At 29.1% G+C, this 11,886-nt stretch overlaps 1 protein-coding gene, 1 long non-coding RNA gene and 1 other non-coding gene across 3 annotated transcripts; all 3 read right to left on the bottom strand.

The window, feature by feature from the left end:
* Positions 1 to 256: 256 nt before the first annotated feature.
* On the bottom strand, positions 257 to 1,931 carry LOC130674299 (uncharacterized). The gene is made up of 2 exons (XM_057479594.1): positions 849 to 1,931; positions 257 to 484 (listed from the first exon to the last, which is right to left on the bottom strand). The coding sequence occupies exons 1-2, from the start codon at positions 1,466 to 1,468 to the stop codon at positions 481 to 483; spliced, it is 624 nt and encodes a 207-aa protein (XP_057335577.1). The 5' UTR covers positions 1,469 to 1,931; the 3' UTR covers positions 257 to 480.
* A 2,147-nt stretch (positions 1,932 to 4,078) lies between these two features.
* On the bottom strand, positions 4,079 to 4,570 carry LOC130674300 (uncharacterized). The gene is made up of 2 exons (XR_008991016.1): positions 4,349 to 4,570; positions 4,079 to 4,221 (listed from the first exon to the last, which is right to left on the bottom strand). It is a non-coding gene; the product is annotated as an uncharacterized LOC130674300 (long non-coding RNA).
* A 1,365-nt stretch (positions 4,571 to 5,935) lies between these two features.
* Positions 5,936 to 6,009, bottom strand: Trnai-aau (transfer RNA isoleucine (anticodon AAU)). The gene has a single exon. It is a non-coding gene; the product is annotated as a tRNA-Ile (tRNA).
* Positions 6,010 to 11,886: the final 5,877 nt, after the last annotated feature.

Here is an 11,886-nt window from a genome sequence, read left to right as displayed (position 1 = left end):
CGTGGTGTTTTTTTAATGCCAAGTAAAATATATTCTTATGGAAAAGTCCGCTTTGTACTTAATTTATTATTATTATTGTTATTATTATGAAGAATGTTATTTTAAATTAAACTTGTTATAACAATGTTTTAAAATAGCTTTGTCATTAAAAAAATATACATATATATTTTTAATATATAGATATATTTAAATGAGCAAGGCGGGGCAGGGTATAAAATTTTTTGAATAAATTTAAATTTGGGTTTAAGGGGTTAGGGGTACTCAGAGGCCTGAAAAAATGATGATTTTCAATAATTTTTTTTTTGTAGTTAATTACTTTATTTGACAAAAATAAAAACATAGCTTTATTAGAACACGTTTCGATTTGACTTCACGAAAATTTCAAAAAAAAAAATTAATAATTCAAAAAGTTATCGCTGTTTTTGTAGAGCCCGTTCCTCCCGAAGTCCTTTGCGGTGATCATCATAAGTCCTTGGAGATTCATCTAAAATCAATCGGACAAGAAAAATTAGTTTTATTAATAGATAATCTTGTGCCTGATCGAAGCTTTTTTTTTTTTTTTCGAAATTAACAAAATGGCGGCCTCAGGAAATTTTTTTCAAATTTTCGAGAAAAAAACCGACAGTTTATTGTTAAAAAAAAATCGAAATTTTTGAAAAAAAAAAAAATCCTTCGATCAGGCACGAGTTTTTAATGTATTTCAAAAGTACAATAAATTTTATTGAAATCTACCGAGCAGTTTTTAAGTTACAGTGATCACCAGTTCAGAAAACATAGTTTTGAGAAAAACGCATTTAAAGTTTTGCTATGGATTTATGTCGAATTATAAGAATTATTTAATAACTTACACTGAGTCATCTATTCCTGGACCATATAATAGCTCTTCAGCCGTCATAGCAGCTTCCAAAATATCGATTTGCTGGTGCCTACGTTGCAATCGACCTTCTCGGGCGTTATCATTAGCGCGCTTATCTGCTACTTTGATACGTGCAGCATCCATTCTTTCTGCATACCGATGAGAATTAGGCCCACAATTAAGTCCTAGTGTATTCATCAAGACTAATAATGAATTTATACCCTCATTAAATATACACATAGCAACGTATGCAGCTATTTGTACGATAGTAAAACTAGTATTTACCGTTTTTGGGCATATTTTCCATACTAGTTGGTTAAAGCTTTCATTATTATTCTGATTGAATCCACCTACACATCTTGAAAGTAAATTTTCACTACTAAGATCTTCGTATATAGGCTTGATAGCTTTTAAAACATCAGAAGGTAAGGGAGAATAATCGTGAGAATAGGTATCAAGCTCTCCTCTTGCTTCAGCGCGCTGGTAAGAGCACCAAGATTCTTCGCCTTTTGGACACATATCATGATTCGGTTTTTCATCACTCGAGCCGTAGTGATAAAAGGTTGCCATTATAGCAGATTTCATATTTTCAACAGGAAGGAATATATTCATTTCCACAGTTATTACATGCAACTACAATTTTGAATCCCAGCCCACGTGTACTTGCTGTTTGAAACACTACATTTCCATCACATTTTTTACATTTTATAAGAGCAGAAATTGCAGTGAATACCTGAATAAAATTTATTATTCGAAATTCAGTACTGCTGTCTTCAGGTACATCATCTTCAGTGTTTTGTTTTAATTTTTTAGAAGATGTACTCTGAATACTTTCATCACGTTCGGCTGTTTTCGGATTAAAAACATTCTTTCTTTTGACTGAACGCGACTTATTAATTTTTTCAGAACTCCGAAGTTCTCTTGAAACCTTTCTAGAATCACGTCCCATGGTTAATAATTTAATTCACTTGAGAAATAATTTATCACAAAACTATCGACTGATCAGTGCAACGACTACAGGTATACTGGCAACCAAAAATTATTTTTCAGTTCTTGTACTACCTACAAATTGTGAATATATATATATATATATATATATATATATATATATATATATATATATATATATATATATATATATATAATTATACATACATTAAAATGGGGAGATATTCATGACAATGAAACCCGAAAGGTCGGTTGCTTGCAGCTGTTTCTAGCTACCTGCTCTCGAATGCCACGTAGCACCCGAGCGTCCTTTGGTCATTGTTAAATAACTCGAAAAGAATTTGTCGGATTCACTTCAAATTTTCACACAATATTTTTAAAATATTATACTTTAAGAAAATGCAAAAAAAAAAAAATCGATTTTTTGAAAATTCTGACTACCCCTAACCCCTTAAATTTTAATTGTTATTTAATAATATATATATATATATATATATATACATATATATTGGGAAAGGGCGGGCAAGATGGGACCACTAAGAAAATAATGGATTTTTGTGCATGGGAATATAACGAATTATTTTTTTTTTCCCGTATGAAAAAACAATATATGGTTAAAATATATAAAGTCATATATGTTTGCAACAAAAATATATATGATATATTATAAAAAATCATGTAGAGATTTTGGCCGATTTAATATGAAATTATATACAGTATTAAATATATGTATTCCATATATGTAACTTATACGTTTTTTATATTAAGCTATATATTTACCTTATAATATATTGTATTGATATATTTCCTTTTATATTCAAAAAATATAGAATTTTTATATGAAATGAAATATATGGTAGCATATAATTTATATTATATATGCTGGCACCATATATTTTCTTTGTTATATTTAAACATATATTTTATTCTGTGTATGTATATGTATATGGGTATATATATATTCGCATCAAATTAACTAATTTTGAAAATTTTAACTGCAATTTAAAGAGTATATTAAAATTTAGATCTAATTTAATCGGAGTTGGTCATACAAATAAAAAAATTTTTCTTCCATACACAATATAAATATATGTTTTGATATATGATCAGTATATATTTTTCGAACATGATAGAAATATATATTTTTATGCATGATAAAAATATTGTTTTCGTACATAAAAAGAATATATTTTCATATATGATAAAAATATATTTTTTGTATATGATTGACATATATATTTCATATATACTAAACATATTCGCACTTGTATATGATGGATATTATATTTTCTAATATATGAAAAATATATCAAAAAATATATTTAAACCAGCCACATATATTTTTCTGATATTTTTCATATATTTTGAACATATGTTATTTTCATACGGGATTCCTTATGAAAACATTAAACCAAATTTTCAGTTGCCAAAATTGTAAAATTTTCCGGGGTAAAACGGACCAGCCCCGAAAAAAAATTAAAAAACTTTTTTTATTTAAAAAAAACGCGGCAAAAGTAAAATTCAAATTTTTGAATTATTCGAATAAACATCTAATACACGGAGAAAAAAATATTGTTCTGAGAAGTATACTGTATAGTTACAGTAATAATATACAAAAAGGTTATCTACTAGATTGTTACTACAACGGTCTACTGTATCGTTCTGACAGCTAAACCGTATCGTTCTGAGCCCCATCTGACGTCACGTGCGTTGCAAATGATATGAGACGTTTAAAAATCTTTATCATTAATAAATAAATAATTTTAATTTAATAAAATAATTTATTCATGAAGCGTCTGCTAGCAACAATTATACCCGATACACAAAATGGACGCGAAAATGGATGCTTAAATAGGTTAGGTGGTGCCGTGTGAGGTAGCGACTACAGAAAGTCGTATGGGGCTCAAAGCTATCTAATAGATAGTTACAGGAACGATACGGTATTGTTACCATGAGTCTACATATTGTTGTGGTAAAGATCTACGAGTTGCTATACTTTAGATCTTTCGAGAAACAATATTTTTTTCTCCGTGTATTAGATTCGAACTTCAAATGTCATATTTCTGTACGTAATAAAAATTTTCAAAAATTCATTAGCATTGAAAAATCTGATCTTCAAAAACATCGGAAACTTACCAATAATTCGAAGTATAAGAAAATTTGAATTATTTAGAATCTAATAATTGCAAGTAAGTGGAAAAAAATTAGGAAGTAGAAATTAGATGAATTAGGATTTTGGTTTTATTAAGAAAAAATAAAATAATTAAAACGAAATTTGAAATTGAAGAAATTTTATTCTTACTGAAATTTCCAAATTGCGATTATTATAAAGAACAAATTGGTAATGATTAGAAGCAAATTTCGCCACCATTCATTCTTGTGCATCGATACGGATCGTAACGGGCGTATGGAAAGCACTGAAAACACAATAAATAAATAGTTTTAATGAGTTAATTAACTAATAGAATTAATAACGTATTTATTAAAAATGAATTATTAGAAAAGAAATTAAAATTTTTATTAATAAATGATAATTTTACTCACAGCTCGCCATGGTAAGATACATGGTTCGCCATCTTCTAAAGCACCTGCAGCGATTTCAAACAAAGCGATCAATACTATTATTAAAAATAACTTTGACATTACTATTGCAGAGTAGTTTAGTATTTCTGGACTATAGTTCAATGAGATTTTAACTAATTTTTGTCAAAGTATGAGACTGGTTATCATGCACGTAAGATTAAAGACCGTAACAAGTAATGCTTGAGTGGAAGACAGAACATGTTTTATATACCGATTTTTATCATAAGGAAAATATTTATATTTCAGTATATCAATTTTGGTGTTTATGTTTTTGACAAGCAAAAAAAATATAATTCAAAATAATAATACCCCAGACAGTACGATAACATTTTTTAGTAAAATTGTTCAATACTTGTGCGAAAATTAGAATGTACGAGAATTCAATTAATGACTGGTTCAAGGTCATGATTCAACATAAATAAAAATAAATGTGCTTACGCACGTATTATTTACGCAAGCAAGCAAGCGAGCATGTTGTTGTTGTTGTTGTTGTTGTTGTTGTTGTTGTTGTTGTTGTTGTTGTTGTTGTTGTTGTTGTTGTTGTTGTTGTTGTTGTTGTTGTTGTTGTTGTTGTTGTTGTTGTTGTTGTTGTTGTTGTTGTTGTTGTTGTTGTTGTTGTTGTTGTTGTTGTTGTTGTTGTTGTTGTTGTTGTTGTTGTTGTTGTTGTTGTTGTTGTTGTTGTTGTTGTTGTTGTTGTTGTTGTTGTTGTTGTTGTTGTTGTTGTTGTTGTTGTTGTTGTTGTTGTTGTTGTTGTTGTTGTTGTTGTTGTTGTTGTTGTTGTTGTTGTTGTTGTTGTTGTTGTTGTTGTTGTTGTTGTTGTTGTTGTTGTTGTTGTTGTTGTTGTTGTTGTTGTTGTTGTTGTTGTTGTTGTTGTTGTTGTTGTTGTTGTTGTTGTTGTTGTTGTTGTTGTTGTTGTTGTTGTTGTTGTTGTTGTTGTTGTTGTTGTTGTTGTTGTTGTTGTTGTTGTTGTTGTTGTTGTTGTTGTTGTTGTTGTTGTTGTTGTTGTTGTTGTTGTTGTTGTTGTTGTTGTTGTTGTTGTTGTTGTTGTTGTTGTTGTTGTTGTTGTTGTTGTTGTTGTTGTTGTTGTTGTTGTTGTTGTTGTTGTTGTTGTTGTTGTTGTTGTTGTTGTTGTTGTTGTTGTTGTTGTTGTTGTTGTTGTTGTTGTTGTTGTTGTTGTTGTTGTTGTTGTTGTTGTTGTTGTTGTTGTTGTTGTTGTTGTTGTTGTTGTTGTTGTTGTTGTTGTTGTTGTTGTTGTTGTTGTTGTTGTTGTTGTTGTTGTTGTTGTTGTTGTTGTTGTTGTTGTTGTTGTTGTTGTTGTTGTTGTTGTTGTTGTTGTTGTTGTTGTTGTTGTTGTTGTTGTTGTTGTTGTTGTTGTTGTTGTTGTTGTTGTTGTTGTTGTTGTTGTTGTTGTTGTTGTTGTTGTTGTTATGTAGACTATTTTTTCGAATTTAATTCTTGTTAATGAACAATAAATTGATATGTAGAACCCTCTTAACATAAAACTACGTTAAAAAAAAGTATTTTAGTTGCAACAATAAAAAAATAATGTGGCTTATGGGGGGATCGAACCCGCGGCCTTCGCGTTATTAGCACGACGCTCTAACCAACTGAGCTAATAAGCCGTTTTACCTCGCAACTTTAACGGAACTATGTAAGCTTGTCTATAGTTTCATTATTTACCTCTGAAGGATGAGGCGACCAATAGAAAGAACTAATTTTTTCTAAGTTATCTTTTTTGAAATATTAGATCCGGTCCTAGTAGATCCAGTCCCATTCTGCCACATTTGTCTACATCCCGATTTTTTATTTCATTGTATCGTCATAAAAAATTTCCAAAAGATTTAATCAATTCACACACTCGCCTATTTTGTTAATATTTTCCATTTTTTAGCAAGGAATCAGTACAAAAAAAAAATCTTCTGAATAATAAAAACGTTTTAGAGTATTACGAATGTTCACAGTGAATAAGAAATGTAATAAATGTATAGTAAGTCACGGAATACTAATTATTATGAAATAATAATAGCCTCTAACTAATTAAAAATCCACTTTATGAACTAGCTACTCGATATAATTGATTAAATCGAGTAAATGAGGTCATCGAACGTTAAACGTTTGAACGCTCGCAATCCTAATTGCCTCTACTACTATATCACAACAATAAATCATAATAGAACGCTTTAAAACCCGTTAGAATCAATTACGATGATGACGCTCCATAACGCGTCATAATATTGTTAATTGTATATACAAGATACATGACTATTTAGATAATATATATGGCGCTTTCATCGTCTACAACTACTTTTTTTAGGCTTTTTTAATTTACAACCCGAACAATGTACATACAAATTTATATGGGTTAAGTATTTTGTGATGATGAATGAATTTTTTAAATTAAATTAAATAATCGTTTGGTTTTCTAGGTCACAGCTTATATTTTGGTGTACATACTTATAATTGTTCTAAGTAGGACAATTTTGATAGATTTGAATAAGTCGCATAGAAGAGTGTCGGTATTGGAACTGAATTTTTTTTTTTTTCTAATTAAATGAAGGGAAATTTGTACAACAAACGATTTGTTTCTATGTAGTTTACTATCACTTTCAGCGTCGCAGCAGCGTCACATGATATTTGAATTTTTTGCCGGGAAAATTAATTTATTAATAGGAATCAGTGAAAAGTTCTTGGGTCAGTAATAAATCCCTGGGTGATAATCCCATAAGTATAATGCCGTTTGTTTCCGTGAAAAATGGTAGCTGATAAGCCAGAGGAATTTACTGATTGTTTCAGTAACAACAAAGTCACTTATCGGATCAGTGAAAATCATCGTTAGTACCAGTGAAAGCAAACCACCGATTTATAGTACTTTCACTGATTAATTTTAAGAAAGAAACCAATAAAATCTACTGCTTGAATCAGTGCAAGAAAATCACTGACTGCATCCGTAAAATTCATTTCTTACGTCTGTAAAAAATATTTGCCAATGTGATGAGTGAATCTTCACTAATTTTTTCCATGAAAAAAAGTCACTGATCGAATCCGTGAATATTTTCGTAATATTCTTAAGTATAACACTGATAGTTTCCGTAAAATAGTAACTAAGAAACCAGCAAAATGCACAGCTCGGATAAGCGAAATAAAATCACTGATCAAACCAGTGAAATTTATTGTTTACAAATTCACTTAAGCAATGTCACTGATTCGCAGTACTTTTCACTGATTTATTTTAAAAGAGTAACGGACTGAAGTCACTGCTTGGATCAGTAAAATAAAATCACTGATAGGATCAGAGAGTCACATTTAATTCCAAAAAACAAACTTATCGAATTAGTAACAAATTGTCATCAATCTCTTACTTAATTGGTGATTTTCACTGATTCGGATTCAGTGAAAATTTCACTGATTCATTTTTAAAAATCATTTTGAAAGAAAAATATTTTTTTTAAGAATTAGTATTTGTTTTTCTGTATGTTTAAATTTTAAAAAATTTCTGTTTCGAAGGTAAGGAAAATTTTTAATGGAAAATCTTCACCTGCTCCGGAAAAGTCCTCAATATTAATATTAAGGGCTCAAACTCTCAGGGAATTTTTTCGGGGGTATTTCCAACAAAATTTCGGCATGGGAGCGAAAAAAAAATAGTCGCAAAAAAACAGCAGTCTAATATATATGCATATATTTATAAGCTTCATCAAAGCTTCCTCGTCGTCTTAAATAAGCAAACAGCTCAAGATCTTAATGCTCTGACTATAAGCCTGTATCATATCAGCTTCTACTTAAAACCAACACATTCATCCATCCATGCATAAATATATACATAAATATACATATAATGCGCAGACTTTAAAGTTACAGGTAAAATTTCATACATCAAAGTATCAAATAATATTACAAAATCAAATATTAAAAGTTTATTTTATTATTATTATTATGATTTTAGTACATAAATATATCGAGATGCAAAAACTTCCGACTAGAAGTCGACGAAGTTTGTTTATATTTCAACAAATATATGAGTATTATATATTAAGTAATGTATATTTTACTTTACAAACATATATATGTATGAAAGATAAAGTAATGAGAAAGTTGATCTGGCAAAATCGGTCGAATTTCATCCGTATGTTTGATTAACGTAAAGTTTGTTACCGGTCTGAAAGTATACTAGTCTAATAGTTTACTAGTTTACTTGTTTTGGGAGTGAGTAAGAGAGATAAATAAAAAAAGAGAGAGTGAATGAGTGAGTTGTTGAGAGCAGTCAGGATTGAACGAACTGGATGTAAAAAGGGGATTGAAGAAAAACATTATGGATTATATATCGTATATATATAGAAAGGATTTGAGCTTGTATTCATAAAGTTCAGAATTTTATTTCTATATTTGTTCAATTTTTTTTAAATCGACTGATGATGGCTGGAAAAATTTTTAACGGGTTCAAGGCAGAAAAAAGTGCGATCGGAAAAATGAAAGGTCAATTGGACCAATAAAATAATGAGAGGTTAAATTTTTTTCAAATGTTTATTTATAGTCTGTAGAAAAAAAATACGGGGTAAGTTGGTCAGTGCGAATGATATTTCAATATTTTGACAAAAAATTTTTTTTGTGCTTGTTATGAAAATTTTTTTTTACGAGTCGGGAAAAACTTGACTTAAGGGTAAAGTGAACTTTAAAATAAAAACTGTGACTTAATTTTTTAGTAAACTAAATTTTTAAAAAAATATTCTGTAAATGTCAGCTGTGACTGAAATATTTTGATGTTTAATTGTTATTAATGTTTAATTTATTGATGTTTAATTTATTTCAAATAATTGTTCTTTTATTTTAACACAAAATTTAGAAGTTTTTTTATATTTCTTATGAGAGCAATAACATAATTTTTTTTATTTAATACTAATTTTAATAATTTAAATAAATAAAAACTTTTAAATATCTGTCGTGTATAGTAAACATGTCCACGTTTATCTTAAATTGTAATTAATTTAAATAAATATGAGCTATTGAATATTTATAATTTGACAATAAATTAAATAATTTAATTTTGTAAACCAGCTGTTACATGGAAAGAAATCTATGGGAACTTCTCCTATGTATTATGGGAATAGTTCTCATAATGGTATAGGAATTGTGACCATACTATTGTAAGGATGGTTCCCATAATATATGAGAATAGTTTTCATAGTAGTATGGGAAAAGTTCCCATACCATTATGGGAACCATTCATGACCATATGTGATTATTTATGGCCATATATGATCATTCATGGCCAAACGCAATCATTTATGGTTATATGTGATCATTTGGGTTCATAAATGATTACCTATAGTCATAAATTACTATTTATGGTAATATATGATTATTTATAGCCACACATGATCATGCATGGTCATATACACTGAAAAAAATAATCGCTAGCTGCGAGCGATTTTTTCGCTTGCAGGAAGCGATTTTTTCGGTAACACTTACACGGAAAGAAAATTATGGCAGCGGTTCCCATAATTTTGTGAAATTTTTTCCTATACCATCATAGGAATTACGACCATAAATTATGGGAGCGGTTCCTATAATTATAGAAATGTTTCCCATAATTATAGGAATAGTTCCTATAATTATGGGAATGATACCCATAACACTATAGGAATGGTTCCTATAATTATAGGAATGGTTCCTATAATTTATAGGAACCATTCCCATAAATTATAGGAACCATTCCCATAATATTATAGGAATGGTTCCTATAATAGTATGGGAACTATTCCCATAATATTATGGGAATGATTCCCATAATGAAATTGGAATGGTTCCTATACTATTATGGGAATCATTCCCATAATATTATGGGAATAGTTCCCATACTATTATAGGAACCATTCCTATAATATTATGGGAATGGTTCCCATATTATCATGAAAAAATTAATTTAAAGAAGTGTGCTAATCACTTCTACAATACATAGAAATTATATTAAACATAAAAACAAAAATTCAAAAATTGAAAAAAAATCGTATTTGGCAAAAAAACATTAAAATTTTTAACAAGAATTTTTTGTCAGCACAAAACATTCAAGAAAATTCAAATTTTGAGAAATTTCTACACTATTGTGCAAAAAAAGAATTTTATAATATTATAGGGATGGTTCCTATAATATTATGGGAACCATTACCATAATGGTATGGGAACCATTCCCATATCATTATGGGAACCATTCCCATAATGGTATGGGAACTATTCTCATACTATTATGGGGATGGTTCCCATAATATATGGGAACCATTCCTATAGTAGTATAGGTACTATTCCCATACCATTATGGGAATGGTTCCTATATTGGTATAGGAACTATTCCTATAATATTATGGGAACCATTCCCATAATGGTATGGGAACCATTCCCATATCATTATGGGAACCATTCCCATAATGGTATGGGAACTATTCTCATACTATTATGGGGATGGTTCCCATAATATATGGGAACCATTCCTATAGTAGTATAGGTACTATTCCCATACCATTATGGGAACCATTCCCATAATGCATAGGAAAACTTCCCATAATTTTCTTTCCGTGTACTTATTTGTTCCTTGTATAAAAAAAAGTTAAGCATCGGTATAACTCGAAAATAAAACAAATACTGTTTTTATCATTAAAATAATTTATAAATATATATATATATATAAATTATTTTAATGATAAAAACAGTATTTGTTTTATTTTCGAGTTATACCGATGCTTAACTTTTTTTTATACAAGGAACAAATAAGTAAGTGTTACCGAAAAAATCACTTCCAGCAAGCGAAAAAATCGCTACCTGCTAAAGAAAAAATCGCTAGCAGCTAACGATTATTTTTTTCAGCGTATGCTCATTTATGGCCATATATGATCATTCATGGCCGTATGCGATCAATTATAGTTATATGTGATCATTTAGGATCATAAATGATTACTCATAGTCATATATTACTATATATGGTAATATATGATTATTTATGGCCCCATATGATCATGCATGGTCATATGTGCTTATTTATGGCCATATCTGATTATTTGAGATAATTTATGGCAATATGTGATTGTTTATGGTCATATATGATCATTTGTAGTCATAAATAATCACATATGAGGATTTTTTCTATCTTTTAAAGTCAAATAAATAAATATAATATAAATTACAAATAAATTGCAGTAGCAATAGAATTCAATCCAATTACTTTTATTACTGTGATTGTTATATCTCGTATTATTACTGTTCCTTTCAACATCATACACATGTATACCCATGTATACTCACCATATATATACATGTAATATCCCCGAGCGAAGTGACTAGCATTATGATTAATTCGCTTCAATTACTTATAGACGACTGGTCACATTTTCAAAATACAAGGGCACTACTGACTATACATATTATTTTGTTACATTCGTTGTACAGATTATATTACGTATATATATATATTTCTACCCTCCCGTGACTCACGAAATATTTCAAACTTCTCACTC

This window comes from Microplitis mediator, chromosome 9 (genome assembly GCF_029852145.1).
Source record: "Microplitis mediator isolate UGA2020A chromosome 9, iyMicMedi2.1, whole genome shotgun sequence".
Lineage (NCBI taxonomy): Eukaryota > Metazoa > Arthropoda > Insecta > Hymenoptera > Braconidae > Microplitis > Microplitis mediator.
This window is presented reverse-complemented; position numbering and strand designations above follow the sequence as displayed.